Source organism: Nelumbo nucifera, chromosome 4 (genome assembly GCF_055504915.1).
Source record: "Nelumbo nucifera cultivar China Antique chromosome 4, China Antique-T2T, whole genome shotgun sequence".
Taxonomy (NCBI): domain Eukaryota; kingdom Viridiplantae; phylum Streptophyta; class Magnoliopsida; order Proteales; family Nelumbonaceae; genus Nelumbo; species Nelumbo nucifera.
In genome coordinates, this window is record NC_142652.1 from 26,947,554 (window position 1) to 26,975,384 (window position 27,831).

General features: G+C 42.7%; 1 protein-coding gene and 1 pseudogene across 1 annotated transcript; one reads left to right on the forward strand and one right to left on the reverse strand.

The window, feature by feature from the left end:
* Positions 1–1,161: 1,161 nt before the first annotated feature.
* LOC104602958 (uncharacterized) lies at positions 1,162–21,890 on the reverse strand. Its single transcript, XM_010266837.3, has 3 exons — positions 21,583–21,890; positions 1,921–2,123; positions 1,162–1,585 (listed from the first exon to the last, which is right to left on the reverse strand). Exons 1-3 carry the CDS (start codon positions 21,682–21,684, stop codon positions 1,321–1,323), a joined length of 570 nt encoding a protein of 189 aa, XP_010265139.1. The 5' UTR covers positions 21,685–21,890; the 3' UTR covers positions 1,162–1,320.
* A 1,266-nt stretch (positions 21,891–23,156) lies between these two features.
* On the forward strand, positions 23,157–27,049 carry LOC109115061 (heavy metal-associated isoprenylated plant protein 39-like; annotated as a pseudogene).
* Positions 27,050–27,831: the final 782 nt, after the last annotated feature.

A 27,831-nucleotide genomic window follows, 5' to 3' on the forward strand; every position in this document is an offset into this window, starting at 1 on the left:
GTTATGTTGACAAGGGTTCAAGTAGTGATGGTATCGTATGGTACCGAAATATTAATGTAGGATAAATACGAGGTATTCCCAAATAATCTTTTTAGGTGCTGTTCGGATTGATTTCTACTTTTATGTTTTTAGAAGCCCAAAACCTTTGGGCTTTTACTGTCTATTTTGTGCTACAAGATGAATTTGGAAATGTATTTTCACACCATGAAATTTTGCAATAGAAAGCAAGGAGAATGCATTTGGGTACAGTAACAAAATTTCATGTTTTGGCACTTGAATATATACATAATGCATTCCTAGGTTCGGTAAGAGTGCAAATACAAGTATGTTTCTTTTGGTTTTGCATTGATAAATTTTGTATTAATTCTTACCAAAGGTGTTTGGTTCTAATAGGTATAAACATGAATCCCAAGATTAAAATCTACAATTTTGCGTTGACAAACTTTGAGAATAGTTTGCATCCATTTTCTAGAATCAAACTTTGTTCCCATTTTCAATGAAAACATGTAAAAAATAAAAACAAATTTGGCATCATTTTCAATATGAAAAATTGAAAACTAACTCTTACCAAATGTCTACAGAAATGATCCAAGTGAAAATTCTCTTACCAAACGCATCTTTAAGGCCATGTGGTCCTGTGTCCACTTGGCACTTTTGCAGCATCATATATGCCACATGGATGTAGGCATCCAAATCCGTTGATAACAATGGCAGCATCATATATGCCGCAGGAAACACAGGCATTCAAATGCCAAGGTACTTTCTGTACAACTTCATAAAACACAGAAGTACCTTGTCTACTTGATATACAAGCAACACCTTAATTATGCGCACCTGAGACTAGCTTGTCATTTGCAGTCGTGCTCCTGTACCCACTACCAAACCAAACCAGGGAATTCAAGCCAAATGCAGACCTGTTGTATCAAACAAGGGCCAATGAACTGGACCTGTCTCACGCACACTGAATGACTGAACTGTGGGAAATAAACAAATAGCGTATGCGTTACACTACACATAAAATGAGACGGGAAGAAAACAAGATGTGATCGATGTAGGGAATAGGTACAAGGCAAGTCGCCATTCGCCAATCCGTAAATGCGATTTATGTGTGGTGTGCGTGTCTCGTCCAGTCCACAAGGTAGATCGTAGTATCATAGATGGTTTAGATTTAGAACACTTCTTTTGGATCTGTAAATAGCATTAAGTAAAATGTCTGACAGTTTACTATTACATCATACAATCAGAGACCCACCAAAATTTTCATTTCATGTAGCCCAAGAAGCAAAACTTGAAGAAATATCTGGGTTCATTGTCCTGGTCTTAGGCGTACCCAGTCATTCCGACTGTCGAGTTTGGACGATTGGTTTTGCGAGCAGCTTGTGCTGTGGCTTTGGTAAAGTTCATGTAATAATAGACGTTAAGAATCATAGATGCAACCACAAACACTGCTCCTGCAATAAAAACACCTTTCCTCAGAGTTTCACATGAGAGGTTCTGGGCATAAATCATCCCTCTGTACTTTGTGTGGTAAGCATTTTTTGCTGCTCCGGCAATTAGACATGCCTCCGCTATCAGAAAAGTTAGCCTGCACACAATTCACAAGTTTATCAGAGCATGCTGACAACACCTAACACATGTTTCAGAGCTGACGATCCTGACACTTAATTAGACAGCTTAAACGTGGCAACTTAATCGTCTGTAAGGGTAAAGAATGCTAAAGTTCTATAACCGGATCTAAATATGCATGTCATGCGCAAAAAGAAACTTTGCACAATATTATTCATATAGTATAACAAAGAATAGTTGTTAAAACAAAGATACTAATATGAATAACTGAAAATAAATGTGTAATAAACATGGAGTTCTCTTGTTAGGTAGTGACAGAAAACTGACATCCCGAAACATATAAAGAAATCTCACCATGATGATATGAAGTAGATGATGGACCAGGCTCGATTTCCACCAGGGGCTAAGGCTCTGCCGAAGCACATGCATTTCGTGACACCCATAAGCAGTGATTCACTTGAGAGTAGGAATAAGAAAGAACCAACCCCATAACCAGTTGCAACATCTGAGTTATAAGCACAGTAGCTTGCATTGTATTGATCTGTAACAACTCTACCCTGTCAATACAGAATGGAATCACCTTATTAGAAAACCCACCAAAAGATCAGGATCCTTTTCCTAATTCATTTTCTTTCATTTTATAGAAAGCAAAAGACCAACAAGGCAAACCAACTCGGGAATAGGGCTGTGTAAAGGTCAGCGCTACAACTGGTCCTATGCACCTTAGACAACAAATCATCTGGGGCTTATGGTATTTGTTGCAGAAAGCTTAAGATGATAATGGATGACTTTTAGCTGATTATATATAGGATAATAAGGACCCACCATATATGGGCTTCGCCTGAATTCTTTGTTTCAAAAATGAGAAACAGTGGATTACTACCTGATTTCTAAATCATCTTATAGTTGCAACAGATTGCTTTCTTTACCATCCAAAATTAAAATACTAAATTACTGGCTACAATCATCCTGCCAGGTTGATTTTCCTAAGTGGGAACCCTTTAAATGGTTTGTCATTAACTCATTATCCTTAGTTACTAATCAACAGTTTAGGGCTTGAACTGAAAGTCCATTACTTCAAGTTTTTTGCTGCACTGCCTTTTCTATTTTATCCACTGGGCCTCTGTGATATTCCTGTTGTGTGGTTTCTCATGCATCTGTAATAGCTATAATTTTGACTTACTCTTAACCTTAGTATTCCTCAGATTCTTTATGCTGTCCCACCAGAATCCCATGTATCACCTTAGCATACCTATATATAACGGTTTTGCAACCTTATTATCCACATTTATCATTTTCTGGTACAACCTTATTTTTATCTCTTACATGATTTATGCTTTAAACTATATATGTCATAATAACTGTTTTCCCCCACATGATTTACACATGTTTACTCGGTCATCACTATCCTAAAATCTTCAACAAAGCAACTCTGAGAGATGGAGATGCCATGATACCATCTCAATAATATGTCTAAATAATTCTTTTCTACACAACTCCCAATCATGATCCATGGATACCATCTCATTGATAAAGTGAAGATTCATGTGATTAACATATTAGTAAATGAAAACTGAAGTATACTTCCAGAAATTGTGAGATTCCAACTTTTGAAGGTTTGCATGATGGAGGTGAAATTCTTCAATTTATTTCTATGTTATTTTTATGAATAATCTTTAATTCTGCCAAGGTTCCCAGCCCCTATCATTGGACATTAGAAGTGACCAATCAAGAGATCTCATACAAAAACCAATAGAGATCAAGACATCTCATACAAAAACCAATAGAGATCAAGACATTTCATACAAAAACCAATAGAGAGAAACCATGTAAAAGAGGGGTGATGAGGGGTGATTTGGCCCGACCTAGCAAGTAAAGATCACGTGGACACAACCTGCCAGCAGGATGACAACTTGGCAAGGGGAGTCTAGTTAGCAGTGCGGGAGCCCGGGTGCTCGAGCACCTTGGCACCAAGCCAATTCGACACCCAAGTATCGAAGTGACACGTAATCAACTCCAGAAGCTTCTCAACAGACTCCAAATCTCCCGAGATCACGCCGTGTAACGGCGGCCTTATCCTCTCCCCGCCCGCATCGGACGGTAACAATAGACTTCATTGACTGGTATGTTACTCCTAAAGTGGAAACGGATCGTATCTACGCGGGCCGAGGATCCCGGAGTCATTTCGTGAGACCCACGGTAGCTCAACTATATAAGGGCATCAACCCCCCCAAGACCCAGGTACGCGCGATTTAGTGCATTCTAACTCTCCTTGTTCTCAAACTCTCAGCTCGCATATACTATTACTAACTTAAGCATCGGAGCGACCTCGCTGGGTTAGCCACCCCGGGTTCTCTGATACCTCCCTTTCCCTACAGTTTGAGCGACCTACTTGGCGACAGGCATCCGAGCTGCTCTACAGCTAGGAGCATCCAGATCGCACACCATCAATTGGTGCCGTCTGTGGAAAACGATCAAAAGGTCATTCCAATCCCAGTCTCAACCTTAAAGGCATCTTCCAACAATACCAGAAAGAGCGACATGAATGTCACTAGGGGGCAAGAGCAACAAACAACTATTCCCCAAGGTCCCTCGGTGACCATAGGCCAGTTCACCATTCCCTTGACAGTCTCAGGGGTTCCATCACTGTCCGTGCCGCACACCACCCAACAAGTGAATGTCCCATTCCCCCAAGTGAACACCACGTTCTCGGAGCCCTCTGTGATTCCCCCTGGGGTCGGGCATTCCCAGTTTAACGACCTCGTTCAAAGCGTCTGGATGATGCAGATCCAGATGCAACAGATTCACCAGTTCCAACAATTTTAGCACTATTACTTCTACCAGCAATACCAACAGTAGTTCCCACCGCTGCAATTGAACCAGCCAGTAAGTCAACATCAGAGACAGACTCAGAACCAGAACCAGCACCGGGCCCATCAAAACAACCGCCAATCTCCTCCCCGCGGTGAAAGAACTTCACAGGTACCGGTCCCTCCCTTGGGACGAACCCCGCCACAGGGTATAATAGATGAACGGTGTACTCCCCCAGCCTCCCAAAGGGGGAACTCGAAGGATAGGCCCAAACCCAGCCAGCCCGAGAGGCATAGTCGGCAACTCCCGCATCAGGACAATGTAGATCGTCAGCTTGGGGCCCAAGGCGCGGGCTCGAGAGCAGACCCCTCGGCACCCCGCGACAGCCAGCACCGATCACGCGGCGAGGACCCCCGATCCACCTCGCCCCATCATTCGGAACAAAATCGAGATACCTGACAACACTGAGGCTGGCAGCACAAATGCAGCACCAGCAAAAAAGCAGCAACGGCGATGTCGCAAGACTCGCCGTTCCTCAGTGTTGACAGTTGTTTTGTGTACTCAGGTTTAGTACAGCAAGGGTACTGTTGTAATTTCTCCCATTTTTATATTGTACGACTGGGCCAGTATTAAATAATATCTCTTACACTCGCCCCCTGTATTCTGGAGGGTTTTCAGTCCACTCGACTCTCCTCTCTTCTCTCCTCTCCTCTCCTCTCTTCTCTTCTCTTGCTCTTGCTCAACATGGTAGCAGAGCAAGTCGTCCAGGCCTGAAGGGTGGTGTCAAGCAAACCTGTTGTTTAATGTCGTGCAGATGGTCTCTCCATCTCCCAGAGCTGCATCCCTCGAAATGCTAAGCTGTTGTATTCAGTTCGACCCAGAAGTTATAGACTTTTCATCTCCCGGAGCTGTCTCCATCAAACTGCTAATCTGGTGTACTCAGTTCGACCCAGAAGTTACAGAGACTTTTCATCTTCCAGCATAGAAGTTGTACCCCTTGTCTGCTCGACTGTAGAGATGCTATCATTTGAGGTTCGTAGAGGGAGTTCTAGTTTACAAAGAGACTATCATCTGAAGTTAAAAGAGGTACTGGTCATCTATTGTTCGACTGCCCTACTGATTGACTGTTTATTGATTGACTGTTCAGCCGATTGATGGACTGTTGATTGACTGTATTCCTTAACAAAGCAGTTGTATTCAGCTGATTTTTTTTGGTATTATGGACTGTTGATGCCGTGAAACTGATAATGTATTAATCTTATTGATTGACTGTTCGGCTACCTTGTTGATCTCATTGACTGGATGGCTATCAGGCCTACTGATTAGGTGTGTGGTAAACTTCACCCTCTTTTTCACTCTATTGGGAGGTCATATGACTTATGTTCAAATGTAGGTCATTCAGACCTAGTGATGTACTGCAACTGTAGTGTTTCTTTTTGGATTCCTACAAAATCATAGGTCATACAAACTTCTTCCTGTACTGCAACAGCAGTGTTCAGACTTTGCTGTCAGTGAAACCGTAGGTCAGAAGGACCTGTTCCAGTACTGCAACAGCAGTGTTCAAACTTTGCTCCCAGTAAAACCATAGGTCAGAAGGACCTGTTTCTGCAATAGCCTTGAACGGCAGTACTCATTTGGTTGTTGTTTCTTTTTTATTCCGATATCATGGGCAGTGAAGATTCAACCACATCTGGAGTTTCCTCAATGCTGAATGGAATGGGTGGGGGTGACCTATCCTTTCCTATGGCTGTTGTCCCTCTTGATGGTTTAAATTACCTAGAGTGGTCAAGAGGGATCAAATTATACATCACTGCAAGGGGGAAGATAGGCTATATTAATGGGAGGATCAAAGAACCATCCTTTGGGAATGCTGAATATGATAAATGGAATCAGGAGAACAATATGGTTATGTCTTGGCTCTTGGTCTCCATGCAACCTCAAATAAGGAAGAATTTCATGTGGTCTGAAACTGCAAATGAAATATGGGAACAAGCAAACTCTACATATTCAGAATTGTGACACTATGCCAAAATTTATCAACTGCAAGCAGCATCATCTACTTGTAGACAAAGGGAGAGGTGTTTATCAATTTATTACTCTGACTTGACCTTTGTCTGGAAGGAGTTGGATCATTACCAGAGTGTGTGTGATGAGGATGCCAAAATGTACAAGCAACTTGTCTCCCAACAAAGGGTGTTTGCCTTCTTACATGGTCTGAATCCTATGTATGAATCTATCAGGGTTCAGATTCTCAGCTCTAAGGATCTCCCATCAGTTCAAGAAGTCTATGCTCTTGAACAATCTGAAGAAAGCAAAAGAAATTTGATGAACAGCCCTGGTGGGGATGCAGTTGTGTTGGTAGCAAAAGGGGGTGTCTCTACTGGTGTGGGATCTTCTTCCAGGAAAGGAGATCTCCAGAAAAAAACAGAAGATAAGGACAAATTGTGGTGCACTCATTGCCAAAAACCCCGACACACCAAAGATACTTGTTGGGATCTTCATGGGAAACCAAAATGGGCTCAAGATCTGACTAAGAAGCAAGGTTCAGAGGTGAATAAGAGGTCCGGCCAGCAAGGTACAAAGAAACATCACATGGCCAACATGGTTACTCGGGAGAATCAGCCCCCCATTTCTACTGTGACTCAAACACATCTCACTGGATCTGACCCGAGGGAGGATATTATGAATTCCTTCCGTGACCATTTAGAGCTCTATGGTAGAGCAATTCGTCAGATGGATGCTCCTCCCTCAACCTCATTTGCATCTACGTCAGGTAACCCTAGCACAGCTTTCCATGTTGCTTCTCACACCCCTGACTCTCCATGGATCATTGATTCTGGAGCGTCAAAACACATGACTGGTACATCCTCTTACTTTCAAACCTATCACCCTCTTTCTAGAAGAGACAAGGTGAGACTAGCCGATGAATCATACACTTCCATAGCTGGTCAAGGAACTCTCTCTCTTCCTCTTGGTCTTACCCTTTCTGATGTTCTTCATGTTCCAAAATTTCCCATTAATTTGTTCTCTGTTAGTAGTGTTACTAATTCCTTGAATTGCTCAGTGACTTTTTTCCCTTCTCATTGTGTGATTCAGGATTTAGCCTCGGAAGGACGATTGGTAGGGGACGTATGGTTGATGGACTTTACATGCTGGAGAATAAGGCTGGTCTTCATGTTACAGAGTCTATGAGTCTATGAGTCAGTCCTGTAAGAAGAATGTCTATTTATGGCATTGTCGTCTTGGTCATTTGTCTTTTGAGTCTTTGAAAGTTGTATTCCCAGAACTGTTTAAGTCAATGTCTATCTCTGATTTTTCTTGTCAAACGTGTCAGTTAAGTAAACATTGTAGAACTCATTTTCTTCAAAGTAATAGTAAATCTGAATCTCCTTTTCACATTGTTCATTCTGATGTATGGGGCCCTGTTACTTTACCATGTGAGTGGCTACAAGTATTTCATTACCCTCATTGATGATTATTCTATATATACTTGGGTATACCCGATGCGAACCAGGGAAGAAGTACCAAAAATCATTCAAGATTTCCAGCGGATGGTCTTCACTCAATTTCAAACTGAAATTCAAATTTTTCAATCAGACAATGCAAAAGAAGTTTTTCATAGTGACCTCACGGAGTTTTTTGCTTCGCGTGGTTCCCTTCACCGTAGCTCTTGTGCCCGCACGCCACAACAAAATGGTGTGGCCGAACGGAAGAACCGACATCTCCTTGAAGTGGCTCGGAGTTTACTACTTCATATGAATGTTCCCAAACGTTTTTGGCTTGAAGTTGTTCTTTGTTCCACTTACCTTATAAACCGTATACCCTCTTGTTGGTTAGAGTACAAAGCCCCACATCAACTTCTCTTTCCTAAGGCTCCTCTTCTTTCTATTCCTCCTCGTGTCTTTGGTTGTCGGTGTTTTGCCCAAAATTTGTCTCCCACCCATGGGAAATTGGATTCTTGTGCTATCTCTTGCATATTTCTTGGTTACTCCTTCACTCAAAAGGGATACCGTTGTTTTGATCCTGTTTCTCGGAAATTCTATGTCTCCATGGATGTTTCTTTCTTTGAAGATGAGCCTTTCTTTCTCGTTTCTCCTCAGGGGGTGTGTAGGCATGAGGAGAAACTGGTTCAGCTCCCCTCTCTCCCTGACCCTCCCGCCTTTTCGTGTTTTTTCTCGTCGTCGCAAAGGCCAACCAAATTCAAGAGCTGTGGAGAATCCGGAAGTTGTACCTCCAGTGCCACCAGACTCCTCGGGGGAGGATCATACTCACTCAGGTATTTTGGCTCCCAATGATGTCCTTGAATCTATTGAAAATGATTCCTCTACTGCTAATGATCTTGACCGTCCTATTGCTCACAGGAAGGGTGTTAGATTGTGCACCACTAAACATCCCATTTCCAACTTTGTTTCCTATGAGAACATTTCACCCTCATTCCGTGCTTTCCTTACCTCTATTGACAATGTCCCTATCCCTAAGAACATGATAGAAGCTCTTTCAGTTCTTGAATGGACAAATGCCATGAAGGAAGAAATTAATGCCCTTCACAAAAATGGCACATGGGAACTTGTTGATCTTCCTAAGGGAAAGGTTCCGGTTGGATGTAAATGGGTGTTCACAGTCAAGCATAAAGCTAATGGAACAGTGGAAAGGTATAAAGCTCGCTTAGTGGCAAAGGGATTTACTCAAGTGTATGGAGTTGATTATGCAGAAACTTTTGCCCCTGTTGCCAAGATGAACTCCATTAGAGTCATTTTCTCTCTTGCGGCTAATCTGGATTGGGATCTACACCAGCTTGACATCAAGAATGCATTCTTGAATGACCTTGAAGAGGAAGTTTACATGATTCAACCTCCTGGTTTTCTGGCTCAAGGCAATGAACAGAAAGTGTGCAAGTTGAAGAAGTCCTTATACTGGCTGAAACAATCACCAAGAGCTTGGTTCAGCAGATTCCATGTGGCAGTTCAGCAGAAAGGATACAATCAATGTCAATCAGATCACACACTGTTTGTGAAAAGAGAAGGTAAAATTGTTGCTCTAATTGTATATGTGGATGACATAATTGTTACTGGTGACTGGGAGGATGAAATTCAGAGGTTGAAGTTTTTTTTTGCCATTCAGTTTGAAGTGAAGGATCTAGGACCTGCCAGGTACTTCCATGGAATTGAAGTCGCCCGATCAAAGAAGGGTATCTTCAATTCTCAAAGGAAATATGTCCTAGATTTACTTCAGGACATTGGGAAGATGGGGGTGAAGCCAGTTGACTCTCCCATTGACCCCAACCATAAATTAGGTGACAGCCGTGGTGAACCTCTCAAGGATGTGAAACAGTTTCAAAGGCTTGTAGGGAGATTGTTATACCTTTCTATGATTCGCCCAGACATTGCATATGTTGTTGGTGTCCTCAGTCAGTTCATGCATGCTCCTAGGTCCTCTCATCTTGAAGCAACAGAGAGAATCCTCCGATATCTAAAGAAGTATCCGGGTACTGGCTTGTTATTTCAAAAGCACGGACATTTAAAAGTTGAAGTTTATACAGATGCAGATTGGGCTGGATCCCAAAGTGACAGAAAGTCTACCAATGGCTACTGCACCTTTATAGGAGGGAACCTTGTTACATGGAGGAGTAAAAAGCAAAATGTGGTGGCTAGATCCAGTGCTGAAGTTGAATATCGTGCTATGGCCCACGGGGTTGCTGCTGAAAGCATGTGGATAAAGAATTTGTTGGGTGAGTTGGGTTTCCCAGTGGACAAACCTATAACTCTATTCTGTGATAACAAAGCAGCTATAAGCATTGCTGCCAATCCAGTGCTACATGATAGAACAAAACACATCGAAGTTGACAAGCATTTTATCAGAGAGAAAGTTATCACAGGCGAAGTGTGTACTCCCTATGTAAATTCTGAGAACCAATTTGCAGACATCTTTACAAAGGGTTTAAACCATTCCAAACATCATGATCTTTGTGACAAGTTGGGCATGATTGATATCTATGCTCCAACTTGAGGGGGAGTGTTGACAGTTGTTTTGTGTACTCAGGTTTAGTACCGCAAGGGTACTGTTGTAATTTCTCCCATTTTTATATTGTACGACTGAGCCAGTATAAATAATATCTCTTACACTCGCCCCCTGTATTCTGGAGGGTTTTCAGTCCACTCGACTCTCCTCTCTTCTCTTGCTCTTGCACAACACTCAATAAGGAACAGCCCGCCAGCAAAGCCCAGCCACCCAATAGATCAAACCAGAGAAAGAGAAGAGGTAAGCTCGGTGGCCACGAGAATGGCGCCTGCTCTGTTGAGCCAGCCATCCCCCTGTTACTCGAGCTCCTAGCAGCCCCAATGCCAAAAGATTTCAAGGTACCACCACTGGACAAGTATGATGGGTCTTTCGACCCCAATGATCATGTAGACGCTTTCCTGATCACTGGGAATCCATTGTAGCGAGGTGCACAGCAGCAGTAGGGAAGACTTCGGTTCGAGAATTGGAGCACGAGGCAAAGAACCCACCAAAGCGACCTCGGATAGAAGAACCCATTTATTTCACCGAGGACGATGCTCGTGGGATTTAGTACCCTCATGACAACGCCCTTGTCATAAAGTTGATCATCAATGACTAAAAGGTGAAGTGGATTTTGGTGGACTCACGCAGTTCAGCCAATATCCTCTTCAAAGGAACTTTTGACAAGTTACAACTGCAACAGAGCAATCTGAAACCGACGGATACTCCACTAATAGGGTTCTGCGGAGAAGAAGTCAGACCTATCGGTCGAGTCACAGTACCAGTGGAGGCGGGCACGTGGCTGAACATTGTACGGTTTGAACGTACATTCTTGGTGGTCACGACTCCGTCCCCCTACAACGCGATTATAGGTCAGCCCATCACACATGCTTTGCGCACGATAGAATCGACTTACTATCTCGCGATGAAGTTTCCGACAGATTACGGGGTAGGGGTCATACGAGGCGATAAGCTCGAATCCCGTAAGTGCTATGTGGCTGCCATCAAGGAAAGGCAAAGTTGGTAGAAGACGTCAAACTGGAGCAACCAACGGACTATACTGAGGAACGGGCTGCCCCGATGGAAGAGACAATCCACATTCCGGTTTTCGAGACCAAGCCGACCAAGACTCTCCAGATCGATGCCCTGATAAGCAAACCGCTCCGAACACAACTAGTAAGTTTCTTACTCAATAATTTAGATGTTTTCGCCTGGTCCACGGCAGAAATGTCCGAAATCGACCCTAGTGTGATAACTCATTAACTTAATGTGGACCCTTTAGTCAGGCCAATTAGACAAAGAAAACACAACTTCGCCCCACAGTGGTGGAGGGTAGTCGATGAGGTCGAGAAGCTCCCCACCGCAGACTTCGTCAGGGAGGTCCATTACCCGAGTTGGGTCGCCAACCCCGTGCTGGTGAAGAAAGCCAATAGCAAGTAGCGCATGTGCGTCGACTACACCGACCTGAACAGAGCTTACCCAAAGGATTGCTTCCCCTACCCAGAATAGACCGCCTGGTAGACGCGACCTCAGAGCATGAGTTGCTAAGTTTCATGGACGCCTACTCCGGCTACAACCAGATTAGGCTGGACACAACCGATCAGGATAAAACCGCTTTTATAACCAAACTCGGGTTGTATTGTTATAAAGTCATACCCTTTGGTTTGAAAAACGCTGGAGCAACTTTCGAGCGACTTGTAAACAAAATTTTTGAGCCTTTGATTAGCAATAAAGTGGAGTGTTATGTTGATGACATGGTCGTGAAGACCCAATTCTCTAGATCTTTAATCGATGATTTAGATGCTATTTTTCAAGTTTTGAGGAAGTACAATATGAAGTTAAACCCAAACAAATGTGTCTTCAAGGTCACGTCGGGTAAGTTCATCGATTACATAGTGAACCGACGTGGCACCGAAGCTAATCCGGATAAAATCAAGGTTATTTTAGATATCGACCACCCTAGAAAATCAAGTCCAACGGCTAACGGGTCGGGTAGCTGCCCTAAACCTATTTATGTCTAAATCGGCAAGTCGGTGCCTACCCTTTTTTAAGGCAATTAAAAGGAATGAAAATTTTGAATGGACCGAAGAGTGCCAGCTCGCGTTTGATGAGCTGAAAAGGTACCCAAGTACCGCCCCGATTTTAACCCGACCTGAGGAAGGAGATGAGTTGAAGTTGTACCTCTTTGCGAGTGACGAGGTGGTCAGCTCGATATTGATCAGAGAAGTAGACCAGGTCCAACGACCAGTCTACTACGTAAGTAAAGTCTTGCAGGACACGAAAACCAGATATCCTGACATCGAGAAATTGGCGTACGCATTAGTAGTAGCAGATCGGAAATTGCATCCATACTCCCAAGCCCATACCATTGTCGTCCTTACTAATAGACCTCTGAGGCACATCTTACTTAAGCCCGAGGTGTCAGGGAGGTTGACGAAGTGGTCCATCGAGCTGAGCGAGTACAACATCCGGTTCGAGCCACGGCCAACGATCAAAGCCCAAGTCTTGGCGGACTTCGTAGTAGAATGCACGTTCAATACGCCGGCCCCTGAACCGACTGAGCGCGCTAACGTATCGGAGGCGTCAACCAACGCGGCACCGGTCCTGATCAGAGTAGTACCGACCTAGGACGAGAAGCCCTGGATCCTCCACATAGACAACTCATCCAACCAGCGAGGAAGCGGTGTTGGATTGATACTGTACGGCCCGAGCGAGGTGAAGCTGGAGTATGCTCTCCAGTTTGGATTCAAGGTGTCAAAAAATGAGGCGGAGTATGAAGCACTAATTGTCGGGCTAAACTTAGCGAAAGAAATGGGTACAAAACATCTCATCGTGTGCAGTGACTCACAACTGGTAGTTAACCAAGTCAATGGTGACTACGAAGCACGCGACTCAACTATGGCCGCCTACTTAACCAAAGTCAAGGAGATCCTACCGGGTTTCAACTCTTGTTTTATCAGGCAAATACCGAGGTCCGAGAATGTTGAGGCCGACGCCTTGTCACGACTAGCAAGTACCAACGACAACACCACGCAGACTGTGTACATAGAGGACCTGCCTCGGCCTAGCATTCTCGAGGGCGCAGAAAAGGTCGCTCCCGTGTTGCAAGCGGAACTGAGCTGGATTGACCCACTCATTGATTATCTGCTCCACGGGACCCTACCTGCAGAACGCAAAGCAACTCAGAGGGTAGAGTATCAATTAGCTCGGTACGTCCTTATAGACAGATGGTTGTACAGGAGGTCCTTCACGCTCCCCTACCTACATTGTCTACAACCCTCAGAAGCTGAATTCGTACTTCGCGATATCCATGAAGGGTTATGCGGAGGACACTTGGGAGGCAAAGCGCTCGCCCAAAAGGCATTAAAGCAAGGCTACTATTGGCCCACTATGAAGGCAAACGCACTCGAGCTCGTCAAGAAATGCGACAGATGTCAGAGGCATGCCAACATCCTCCATCAGCTTGCTGCCGATCTGAAGTACCTAACTAGCCCGTGGCCCTTCGCGCAGTGAGGAATCGACATCCTCGGTCCATTTCCGCCGGTAGCCGGGCAGAGGAAGTTCTTGGTCATGGCAGTGGACTACTTCACGAAGTGGGTGGAAGCCGAACCGTTAGTAAGCATCACAGAAAGGAACGTGCAAAATTTCTTTTGGAAAAACATTGTGTTGTTTCGGACTGCCCTGAGTTTTGATCTCGAATAACGGGAAGCAATTAGAGGACATTAAATTCCAGAACTGGTGCGCTGAGATGGGGATTCAGCAAAATTTCACTTCGGTAGCACACCCCCAAGCAAACAAACAGGCCGAAATGACGAACAGCGCTATCCTCCGCGGACTGAAAGCTCACCTCGCGCGAGCTAAAGGGTTGTGGGTGGACGAGTTACCCAGCGTCCTTTGGGCCTACCGGACTACCATCAAGACCGCGACTAGCAAAACACCCTTCAACCTCACATACGGGACAAAAGCCATGATTCCAGCAGAGATTGAAGTACCGACGTTGCGGCTCGAAGCATACGACGAAGAGGCGAACAACAACAAGCTTTGAACTAACTTGGACCTGGTTAAAGAGGTACACAACCTAGCCCATATTCGAACTGTGGCTTACCAGCAGCGAGTAGCTCGGTATTATAATGCCCGGGTCAGGAAGCGACTATTTCGAGTCGGCGACCTGGTCCTCCGTAAGGTAATGGTACCTGAGCCCGGCGTGGGTAAGCTCGGTCCAAACTGGGAAGGTCCATATCGGGTGAGATGGGTGTTCAGAGAAGGAACCTATGAGCTCGAAACCATGGAAGGAAAACAGGTACCTCGAGTTTGGAACGTTAACAACCTAAGGAGATACTATCTGTGAAACCTCAACACAACTAAAAAGACGACTAAGTCCACGGGATTATCGAGCTGACCCTAAGGATGACGAACTGGAGAGAGAACCCCAAGTCACTCCCAGAAGCCTAAGTGCTACGGTGTCGAACTTACTAGAAGACCTCGGCGTGATATAATACCCAGTCGCCTCTTCGGCATGGGCTCGCTAAGACCTAGTCGCTTCGGCATGGGCAACCAAAAACCCCAATCGCTTTGGCATGGGTAAGGCAAAGTAGCTCGGGCACAAACAAGTCGGGTATGTACCCTACAGTGTCTGTTCACCCCGGCGTACAACGACGTTGGATTATTCCTATTCGAGTCTACCTCGCCAGCTCGGGAGTAATCTATACTTAGAGAAATTTTTGCACACAAGAAATTTTGCAAATGTTGTATTTCATTAATGAAGCATTTTGGGTACATAGTGAAAAAAAAAGAACAAGAACAAGAAGACTACAACTATATAACCGAACTCGGAGGCTCGGGATATCGTGTATTTACAGGGGGGTCCAAGAAAAGAGGCATCAAACAACACGGGGCTCCTCATCCCCAACAGAGGCATCGACAAGCAGATCGGTCTCCATATGGTCCTCGGCGGCACCACCTCCCTCTCCCTCTTCTGTTGTCTCATCGCCGAGGTCATCGTCGCTCTTCCTCGGAGTCCAGGTCCTTAGCAGCTTTGACGGCCATCTCCTTGGTGATCTTCAACGTTGTGATTGCACTGAGGTCGAGGTGGGGGAATTCATGCCAGGTCAACCATCTGCTAAGCTTAAAACCCTTGTGGTAGCCCGCTGTCCCAGCCTCGACCAGCAACTCGCAATGTTCCGCCGAAGACTTGTACTCCTCGACGGCCTTGACCTTGGCCTCCTCCATTGCCTAGAGTAGAATATCAATCCGCTCCTTCACCAACGCCTCGAGGTTCTCGTTCTCTCTTAAGAGTCGCCTCGCGCTCCTCCAGCTCCTTCTCCACCACCAGCAGAACCAACAATTCCTTCTTAGCTCGTGCATCGTTTTTCAGCTGGTTGATCTCGTTGCGAGCTAGGTTCAGCTCGGAGTGGGCATTTCAAAAGGACTCCTCGGCCTCGAGAGCTCATTTCAGGTTCACCTCGGACTGGTAGGCCAGGGCATGGATCGAAGAACTCACCTGCCAAGAGAAGAAACAAAGTCTAAGTATGGAGAAAAATCTAAGTGTAATATGGCCCAACGGTTGAGTACGTACCACCATGCAGTGAGTTATCGCTTTGGCCCCGAGCTGAGCGATCGGTAAGTCAGCCCAAGAAGCAACCTCCTCAGCGAAGACTGCGTCCTTGCTCTTGAGGAGACCGAACTTTGGAGTCAAGATGCTCCAAGCAGAGGTGTCGCTACTCGATGGAGTGGTCGCCTAAGCATGCTAGGGCTCGAAAGATGTAGTCTCCTCGGGCACGCAGGGCGGGGTAGCTTTGCCTTGGTCCTCCTCGACCAAGTCGATCACGAGTGGCTACTCGGCAACTGATGGTTGCTCGGGGACGGTGGCGCCGATGTCGAAGGTGGTGGTCTTTGCGTGGAGGCGAGCCTTCTTAGAGGCCCTCTTCTTCTTCTTCCCCTTTTGCATGCTCTCGAAGAGCTCGTCGGCAGGGATGTCAACCATGGCAACTGCAAAAGATGACAAACAGAGTTAGATACAACCTCAAAGTAAAACAAGACGAAGAAAACAAGTACAACAATTGTGATGACGACCTACCATGAGGATTTAGTCCGGCTTGTACGAGCTTCTCCTCAGTCACGAAGTTCTCAAACTTCAGCCCGAGCTTCGCCCAAGATCAGACCTCCTCCCGTGTCTTTTGGTCCAATCTGACGTCGGGGTCCTGGATGGCAACCCTCCAATGAGTCAGGAACGGCCACCCCTCAGTGTTACGGACTACAAAATAACACCTCTTCCAGGCCGAGACTTTGTTTGGGAGCTCGTGCAACAACTTGTACCTGGGGCAAGGAGACATGTAATAGCTTCGCCTGTGCTCGGATAGAACACAAGCTGAATTTTTCTTGATAAAAAGGATCGAAGAAAAAGTGTCAAGGTCTAGAGGTCGGTTATAATCGTGGAAAAGGGAGATGGTACCTACGATGTTGCGGATAGAGTTCGGATGGAGCTGGTCTATGGCGATATCAAAAAACTTGACGATCTCAACTATGAACTAATGGAGTGGGAAGCGCAACCCGGCTACGAGCTGCTCCTCAAAGACCACAATCTTGTCATGACCGTGATCCCAAGGAAAGTTGCCTAAGGGAATGTTGTACACTTAGTTATTGGGGAGCCTATACCGAGCTACTATGAACAAGAGCCTATCCGCTGTCATTGAAGACGGGCCGAAGCTGTCTGGCAAACGACCCTGACGCAAAATGGAGGCCGACCTGCCAGAAGGCTCGCGCTCTTGCCGAGGTGAGTTCGCCTCGGATGGGCTGGAGTCCACATCCTTTGCCGAAGTGCCCACCTCGGCAGGACAAGGCTTCGCGGTCTGTGCCGAGGTGCCCACCTTGACCCCAGCAGACTCACCGCTTCCCATCTAAGAGACTATCTAAACTAAGACTAGACATACTAAAGGAATGGACAACGAAATCGAAAACAAGAAAAGACGAACTGACCAAAGAAAATCGAAGAGAGCAAGATGACCTCGGACACGGGGATAGTTGACACCGAGCTAGGAGACTTGAACACGACCTCAAAGAACTCAGACACGCGGTTTGTGGCAAAGAAAATGGGCCCTTCCGCCCCTATTTATAGCCATCATATCCGAGGATCAACGGCCGACATCCACATGATCCAACGGTTCCTAGGAAAACCGACTGCACGCTACCCAAGGTTGAAATCGGTTGAGTGCACGTTTTGACGTCCACAGAGTTTATAATTGGCATGACGTCCGCGCGTACCTAATACGTGATCTGGGTCATTTCCTAGTCGAGCCAAACGGTCATACAGGTCTAACCGAAGGTCCGCCCTCCGTACCACCTAGACATAGACCAAATCCACCTGGACTCATCATGAACTCCCCGCACCGGGTCAGGACCCCTAGCACGAGGAGTGGGGGGCAATTGATGAGGGGTGATTTGGCCCGACCTAGTAAGTAAAGGTCACGTGGACGCGACCTGCCAGCAGGATGACAACTCAGCAAGGGAAGCCTAGTCAGCAGTTCGGGAGCCTGGGTGCTCAGGCACCTCAGCACCAAAGCCAGTTCGACACCCAAGTACCGAAGTGACACGTAATCAACTCCAGAAGCTTCTCAGCAGACTCCGAATCTCCCAGGATCACACCGCATAACGGCAGGCCTTATCCTCTCCCCGCTCGGATCGGACGGTAACGATAGACTTCATTGACTAGTACGTTACTCTCCTTCTAAAGCGAAAACGGATCTCATCTACGCGGGCCGAGGATCACGGAGTCGTTTCGTAAGACCCACGGCAGCTCAACTATATAAGGGCATCAACCCCCCCAGGACCCAGGTATGCGCGATTTAGTGCATTCTAGCTCTCCTTGTTCTCAAACTCTCAACTCGCATATACTATTACTGACTTAAGCATCAGAGCGACCTTGCTGGGTTAGCCACCCCGGGTTCTCCGATACCTCCCTTTCCCTACAGTTCGAGCGACCTACTTGGCGACAGGCGTCCGAGCTGCCCTACAGCCAAGAGCATCCAGATCGCGCACCATCAAGGGGCCTTGGGTGAACATGAACAGTTGTTTTAAGGAAATGTGTCAAAATCATAAATTGCATCATGAGCCAAGGTTTACTCATTAGAGTATATGGAAAAAGAAAATACATATTACAAGGCATGGAAAGGGAACGAATGTTGTTTATTTGTGTTTCAATGCAAAGGGTGTTGAGACTTAAGGAAAAGAAAGAACCACAAAATCCTTGGAACCACATATAGGAGAGGAGAAATGCAGCAACTAGAAGCCAAAACAAAGAGTTAAAATAAGATATAAAGCAATCCAAAATACATTCAGAAATCACTTTGGATTCTCACCCCCACACCCCAAATAACTGAGTCTAAAAAACACCTTCCCTAGCAAGATTGTCAACAAATCCAATTGACAAGTCTTGGATTTGCCGGAACAAGGCGTTCAATCTAGCAGCCAATGATCCACCCACTTTGAGTAAATAACAGATTCTCCTTGGCCCAGATGAACTGTTTGTCAACCAATAACAGCATGGGAATCACCACCACAACAACACTCTCAAACCCAAATGGAACCAATAGTCAAAGAAAATCCACAAAACCCCCTGCTGACCATTTCCATTACCAAGAGAAAAAGTGAAGAAAATAAATCAGAAAGTCGTGCATTATTTCAGCATACCACTAGCGAACAAAAACAAAGCAACAAACCCTAGGAAAAATATCCAATACAACCACAAACTCTAAAATCCCAAAAGATGCCTCTTTTCCCTTTTGCACAGCAAGTCTAGCACCAATAAATAAGATTTCCTAATGTAACAGTTCACCCAAAATATAAATATATAACAAATGAAGGAAGAAGATAAGTGGGCAGAAAAGAAAGCCAACAGGGAACAAGAACAGGAAAAACATTAAAAAAAATGAGTGAAAGCAAAGTGTCTAAATGTAATCAAGAGAGGAAGATATTTGCATGATGTGACCTCTATTTCTTCTTTCTTCTTAAATGTTCTTCCTTTCCAAATTAAGATTCCAAACTAGGGTTTCTCTTTTTCTTTTTCTTTTTCATTTCATTTCTTTATTTCCATTTTCCTCGTTTTCCTAAATTATGGAAATTTCAGTAGGATTTCCAATAGCATAATGAAAGATCTTGAAACTATATGAATGCTCAACAAAGACTTTCCAGAGAATTTTGATGGTTGGTTCAATAGTTGTATGGATGCTTTATGGATTCAAAAGTAGAATGGTTTTTTAGGGGCAACCTGGTATTTAGACCATTAACTCACTCTGATATTTGTGAGGCGCAAAATGGTCAACTGAGTGGCAATTCTCTAAAAAGAAGAGGGAATGCATCAATTTGACACGGATAATTTACTAAAATATGTTTTCCCTCTGGATGGTTTGGTGCAATGCATGCAGAAATCCCAAAAAGTTAAGTTAAACATTGATTGGAACGTTTATCTTATAACGATGAGTACACATACATACTTGCATAACCCCTATAAACAATAACTCTTAATGTCAAGAGAGAGAAGAAACTTTAATCCTCCCAACTCAGAGCAAACAACAAAACCAACAGCAAACTCAAAACAAGCACTCCCCAACATAGAATCAAATTTCCCAATATACAGAGCAACAGACAACCAAAACATCCCAGAACAACAACCAAACTATTGGGAGTCACAAGGTAAACATTCTGCAGTCTGCACCAGACTATATTGTGCAAGGTAAATATTCTGCCCCATTTGATTTGAAAAATAAATTTCCCATTGGGAGTCATAGAGTTGCATTTTAAATCTCAAGGATTAATACTTGCGCCAAATCAGCAAGCCTACAATGTAGGACATCAAAATTTGTTTAACTTTTTTATCAGGATCAAGTAATCCAACGCACATGTAAAGGTACAACCATCAGGTGTTACACTAGCCCATTGCTGCTGGAGCCATCTTTATATGTATTGACTTGGAGATGATGAAGATTCATCTTGGAGAAGAAATGGATCAGGAATCTTGCTTGGATAAGCATGCATTGCACAAAGGATCATGGATAATTCTCGTATCAGCTATGGAATTTTCAGAAGTTACAGTGCCTCTTTTTTTATTTGGGAGGGGGATAAACAGTGCCTCATTATGCATCACCTTCTTATATCTTGATAAACAAGTTATGAAGCATGACACATGCAACCCTAAGCTTCTTTATGCACAAGTCAATGTAAAGTAGTAATCAATATATTGCAACTACATCATTATGCATATAAATGCAAAAAGCTAGAAGAAACATAATAGAGTACAACTACTGAATTTATAATCATTAAGTCACCTCCCTGTTATTAGCATATGCAGATAACCTCTCTATGAACATACTAATTGAGATAGCTTCTTCAACTAAAAAGGTCATTACCTAATGTTGGTACAAGCTTCTTCAACTCCAGGTCCAGGTACAGGAATGAAATCAAATCTTGAGTTAGGCAAGCAAGGAAAGGCAGAAATTGAAGATATTACTATTGGCTTTTTCGTGCAACATTCTAACAATAGTTGAAAAGAGAATTACATTATACACAAGAATCTCCCAGTCCTTACTGGAGTTCCTTGGCAGGAGAAGAACAATCCATGTACCTCAATACCATGTCCTGGTTGCACAATTCAGCAACTCGCATTGATGCAGCTAAGGACAAGATTAGACTACAGGGAACTCAATCCAAACACATATTCTTGAAGAAACAAGCTACCCATCTTAGGCAGGCATAAATCAAACTTTCAACACAGAAATCCAGACATTTTGGCACTCAAGTTATGATGCGTTATTTACATATACGCGCAACCAAATTAAATCTTCTGAATGAGTACAAGAAAACGCTTGAAAACTCATCCAACTCAAGCAACCACGAAACCCACTAGTAAAGAAATAAAATTTAGGACTATAGACGAGAAGTTTAACCTAGATTCTACAGCAAGAAAGAGCACATTAAATCCACATAAACTTAACAAGCAAATATTAAACCCTAACCCTCCAAAAATAAACAAGAGTGCATCAGATACAGCATGCAGAAGCTTCAAGCAGATGATTTTGCATAAGCACAGAAACGATCCAGAGATTCAAATTACATCCAAGAAGGAAAAAAAGAACCTTGATGTCACAGTAGCGATTTTTTGGACGATACAATGGAAAGTTGTAAGAGAGCAAAGAAGTAAAGCGAAGAAAAACTTACGATGCTTCTGCGGCGTTCAGCAGCAATGGCGAATCCAAAGGCAACTAAGCTTAGAACGACGACCAGGATGTAGACCAAAGTAGAGCCCCTGCCCTCTCCCATCCGGACTTTCTTCTCCTGCTTTTCTCTGTTTTTCTTTTGAAACTTGAGATGTGAGAAAGAGAAACTGTGTGGAATTTCTTCAGGTGTCAGAGCTTTCACAGGCACAGATCGCAGTTCACAGTTCACACACACACTCGTAAAGAAGAGAGTAAAGTGGAGTTTAGACTTTAGAGAAATAGTAGAGTACAGCCGGACAAGAACATGTAGCTCTCTCTGAATTTTCGTGTATGCAGTATATCAACTGGAGAGTCTGGAATTACGAAATTTGCCACTCATCTCACGTCATCCCAACTCAACTCAACTCAACTCAACTCGTTACCGATTTATGGACATTCCACATCTCATTTCCAATTTAGGCTCAGATACAAAATAATACAAAATATAAGGTTTTGTACTCTCATATTTGCATTTGTATTCCTTCCAAAACGGATTCTTAAGGGAAAATTCTTGATAGCTTGAGTGGCAATTTGTTATTCAAACTTTAAAATGTGATAATTCAGTATCTGAACTTTTAAAATATGACAATCCAGTACAATCTAGTATTTATCCATTAAGTGACATTTGAAAAGTCAAAAATGTCTTAAAAATGCCATCTAATTCTCTTTATCAACTATTGAAACATTGACAATAAAAATGAACAGTTTCAAATTCTAGATTCTTCTAAACAGTCACCAACTTTTTTGAATAGAAGAGGCTAGGATTTGGGACTATTCAGTTTTTTGTCAATGTTTGGATGGTTGATAAAGAGAATTAGATGGCATTCAAAGGGCATTTTTGACTTTTCAAATGTCATTTAACGACTAATTAACGGATTGTTTAACGACAGGTATTGGATTGTCACACTTTAAAGTTTGGGGACCAAATTGTCACTCGAGCCAAAGTATAGGGTACTGATCGGGAATTTTCCCTTTTAACAATTAGCAGCCCCTACTTCTTTGTAGAGAGGATCCACTATATCCCATCCGATAGTATGTTGCTGAACAATAATACCAACATGCAACTATCTAAATTTTATAATTGACCAAACATATTTAGTAAGAAATTTTATGGTGTATGTTGTTTGTAAATGATATTATTTTAATTAATAAAAAATTAAATTGCAAAAGAGTAATATAAGATATACAACAGAAATTTCATAGATGAATTGACTAAACATATTTATGTAAAATTTTGTGGTGAATGTTGTTTGTAAATGATACTATTTTAATTAATGAAATTAATGAAGTGTTAGATGCAAAATTAAGCTTATAAACAAATATCTTAGAAACAATAGGTTTTAAAATAAGTATGAGAGGTTAAGAGATAATTCAATATAACCACCTTAGGTACATTGGTTCAATATTCACAACAATGGAGAAATTGAGGAGGATGTCACACAAAGAATTAAAGTAGGTTAAACAAAATAGGAGGGGTGCATTTGGACTTTTGTGTGATAGGCAAATGCCACTTAGCCTCGTTCATTTTTCCGGTAAATGAGAGTGGGTAAGTTGATCAACACAAGAGTTGACCAATTTATCCACATTTATTTTGGGGCATTAGTGGGTCATGCAAAAAAGAATGACTCTTGAGCATGACAGTTACCTGGATAAATATTACCCTTTGTCCACTTAGGTAAATAATTTTTCTATATACGAGGAAAATTGCTAATACATGATGGGACAACATCATCCCTTCAATAATGACTTTTTTTATGGTTAAAAACTTAAAATGATCATTGTTTCACTTTAAGTGGAAACCAAAAAAAAAATACTAGTAAATGCACTTATCTAGACAAGTGTTTCCTAGGAAACATTTGCCTAAGTAAGTGCATTTACCCAAGTAATGGATTCCCAAAAAAAAGACGAACAAGGCCTTGGATTACAAGGAAAATTCTATGAAAGATTGTAAGACCAGATATGTTATATGGTGCAAAATGTTAGGCAATCAAAAAACATGTCTAAAAAAATGAGTGTGACAGAAATATAAATACTAAGATGGATGTGTGAAAAAACCAAAAATGATAGGATTAGGAATGAAGTCATCTGTAGGAACCTAAGAATAGATCCGATAAGTGATAACATGAGATAGGTGATAATATGGACGAGAGTAGACTAAGATGATTTGATAACATGCATGGAAGATCACCAAAAGATCCAATTGGAAGAATTGATTTGTTATAAGTGAAAGGGCTAGAAGAGCTAGTGGTAGACCAAAAAGGACATGGGTATAAGTAATAATAAATGATTTACGCATTAATAATTTAACAATGAATATAACTTTAAATAGAACATATTGACAAAATAGGATTTATGTAGTTGACCCCATATAGTTAGGATATGGCATTGATAATGACGATGAACTTTTAGGTCTTTCAGGCCCTTATGTGTGTCATAAAATTTCTCAAAAGGTTGGGAATTTTTTCATTATATCTTAGTAGTTTTATTAAATTTGTAATAATGTATAATCATTCTTTTATTTATATTATATTAATAATATTTTAAAGTTTCAAGAAAAAAATCGTATTATTGACTTTGCTCCAAAGTAAAATTTCATAAAATTCCATCCATATTTAAAATGATAGATATGTGCATGATAACACTTAAAAAAGCATGTTTTTCTTTTTATTATTACATAATACACATTATAGGTGCGGAAAGAACAAGGTACTAAGATCCGAGTCCGGATCTCCTACCCACAAGAATTTTGCCCACGTCTGTCCACATAACATCCCAGCCACACATGGAGAACATCTCACCCTCCTACATAGTATTATGCACACGAAGATGTTCCCAATGCATGGGGGTAGTCCGTTGTGGGTAGACATGGGCAGAGTTCTTGTGAGTAGGAGATCCGGATCCTGAGATCCATTGATGTTACCATTGAGAGCCTACAGTTTTATGGGTTTGGTCACCAACCTCCATTTCCAAAGAGACGCCAAGTGACCAATTCAACTATTGGGTGGGTGAATAGATGATTCAAGTTGCGATGGACTTGTTTAGTAAGAGAAAAGAAAAAAGGGTTATCCTTACTATTTAGCTAATTGACTAACTCTACCCTTACTACTTACATATTGTCTTAAACTATTGATACTGTTTTGGACAATTGACATCGTTGTTAAATAGTAATAGAAAAACAAAATGTTGAATTTGCCCTCTATTGTTCTTCAAATTTTCAAAATAAAACTCACCTGATAAAAATCTTCAAATTGGTGAAACCGCTCAAGCTCCACGATCTTGAACCAGATTAACACAATGTTGGCTTGCACAGGTTCATCTCTGACGAAGAGGGAAGAACACGGAGATGAATCAACAAAAGACTTTAGGATGTGGAGTCCTCATTCGATTAAACACGTTCATCACCGATCAAGTCCATTTCCAAAGAATATACTTCTTCTTTTTCTTCTTCTTCCTATTGCTAGAGCTTAGCTTTGATTCTTAACAATCCACATGTCAGCAAGTCTGGTGTTTATGCATCCAAACTTTTTCTTAACAATCCACATGTCAACAAGTCTTTTTCTTCTCCATGGGTGGGTTGTTTCTCTTCTACCTCCTATGTCGTCCATTTCACTTACTCAAACTCCTTTATGTACCCACTCTCATTCAAGTCTACTAGGTTTTGCTGAGCTAAGCAATTCCATCAAACCATCAAAATGAATAAATTGATGAAAAAAAGACCTAATTCTAACACAAACCCATTTCAAGTAACCCAAAACTCAAGACCCCTCGTATCCTAAAACCACAGTCCAAACCCATAACCTAAAAAGACGAAAAGCCATTTCCACACCTTTCTGCAGGTTTAGTGTATAGAAGTTAGTTGCAACTCTGCTTCTTTTCCATTCAAACTTGGAATCATGTTAAATCCATCTTCTTTTTTTTATTAGGGCAAATTATAAAGATCCCCCTGTACTTTGTTTTGCAACAAAAACCCCTATATTATGATCGTGAGACAAAGACCTCCTTCCGTTAGCCTTCTATCCAAAAAGACCATTACAATATTTTTTAATCCCCATACTATCCTTAAAGATGGGAATTGAAAATACTACAGATTGAACCCATTTAATCCCGACTATAGTCAAACGGCGATTGGCTGTTGGTACAATCCTACTGGTACAAACAGGCAAATACTACAGCCAAACAATGATTCGATCTTGAGTCAACTACACCGTCAGGATTGTACCAACAGGCAAATACTACAACGTCATGAGGAGAGAGGCGAAGAGTTGAAAATACTAAGTTACTAATGGCGATTGCTTGCTTCAGACTTTAGAGTTGAGAGTTCAGACATTGACACCGCAGGTTTGTACCAGTTGGTACTTGAAGGTCGTTCCGACGGGAATCCCTGTGTTTCGACTGCCAAAGGTGATATAAGCCGGACAGTTGACGTAGATATGATAGCCCCCGGAGATCCAAGTACCCACCTTCCACCTGAGCTTTCCATTAATCTTGATTTTGATCAAGACGGTCCTGAAATATGCTCCTGAGAAAACGAGGCAATGAGGTAAGGTGCAATCGACACAGGCATGTCGTAGACGAATGGAGACCAGATGTTGATGTCTTTGTGACCCTGGTAGGTGGGTGGAGTCAGGAGGGTGATCTGTTGATTACTGTATGTTGCGCACACATGCTTTTGGGGCTCTTTCGGAATCGTACTGGATATCCACTTTATAAGTTTTGGTTTTTCAGAACCTTTTCAAAAGATGAAACCCGATTCTTTGATTCCTGATTCTTATTGAACTTTATTTTGTTCTAATTCAATGGGAGTTTCAGAACCTTTGATTGTATCAGGAGTTTGATTTGATGTTAACTGAGACTTTTTTGTTCGTTTTTTTTTAATTGATACAGAAGGTGTGCTAAAGTTGGATTTACATGATGACAAGGCCAAGCAGAAGGCCATGAAGGCAGTCTCTAGCCTTTCAAGTGTCAAGATGATCTTTACCCTGTTTTCTTATTGAACTGAAGTAAGAAATCTCAGTTTTGAGAAAGAAAAATAGCCTGAAGCTATTGAAATAGCTTTTGCGTTTTTCATCTTTATGAATATGTAGGAATTGATTCCATCACCATGGACATGAAAGAGAAGAAATTGACAGTCGTTGGAGATGTGAATCTCGTAGACGTGGTGAGCAAGCTACACAAACTCTGGCACACAGATATAGTTTCTATAAGGCCTACAAAAGAGCTTTAGAAGAAGAAGGAGGAACCCAAGAAGGAAGAAAAGAAGGAAGAGCCCAAGAAAGATCCAATGGAGCAACAGATCCAGAACTTGGTCAAGGCCTACCAGGCTTATAATCCCCACATGACCACTCACTACTATGTTCAGAGTGTGGAAGAGAATCCAAATGCTTGTGTTATTTGTTAATTCTTAGATTTTTAAGGAGGGGAAAGGAACAATCCGAGACATTAATGGATTTGAAATTTCGAGTGTATTGTCGATGGTGATATTTGAGGCGAGATACCTAGAATAGGGAGGCTAATATGTATAGTTTTAGGTGAGGAAGTTCCCGTTGGAGATGTTAAACTGGTACACCGTAGCGTCTTGCAATGTGAACTGGGGTTTAGAGGGTCGGAGGATCGCCCATACAAGGAAGATGGCGAACAAAATTACAATGGTGAATACGACAATCATGACGAATACTCGTCGGGAAAATAGCTTCTTCCACTTGTGATGGTGGTGGTGACCACAGTCCTGCTTCAATGACATCTTCACTCATCGATTTCTGTCTCAAATTGCAGAAAAATCGCCGTATCTTGCACTGGTAGTGAGCTAGTTACAGAAATCCGTATCTTACGCCGACAAATTTATAGAGGGAACGAAAGAAAGAGACATTTGTTTCATAGAAATCCGTAGTATTTTCCATAGTATTTGCCGTAGTATTTTCAACTATCCGCCTCTCTTCATGGCGCCATAGTATTTGCCTGCTAGTACAATCTTGATGGTGAAGCAACCATACCAATTCTCTGCCTCTCTCCCCATACTATTGCCAAACAACCTCGAAGATGGGAATTGAAACTCGGCTCAGGGATAAGATCCTTGGAATCCAGGCAATGGAGCAGATCCTAGATACAGTCCCTCTCGCCCCTGTGATAATGTTGTTGTGCAGGCTAAGCTTTCTAAGAGCTTGAAGTTGGGCGATCTTCTTGGTGATATGGTCAGACATCTGTTGTTGAGCTA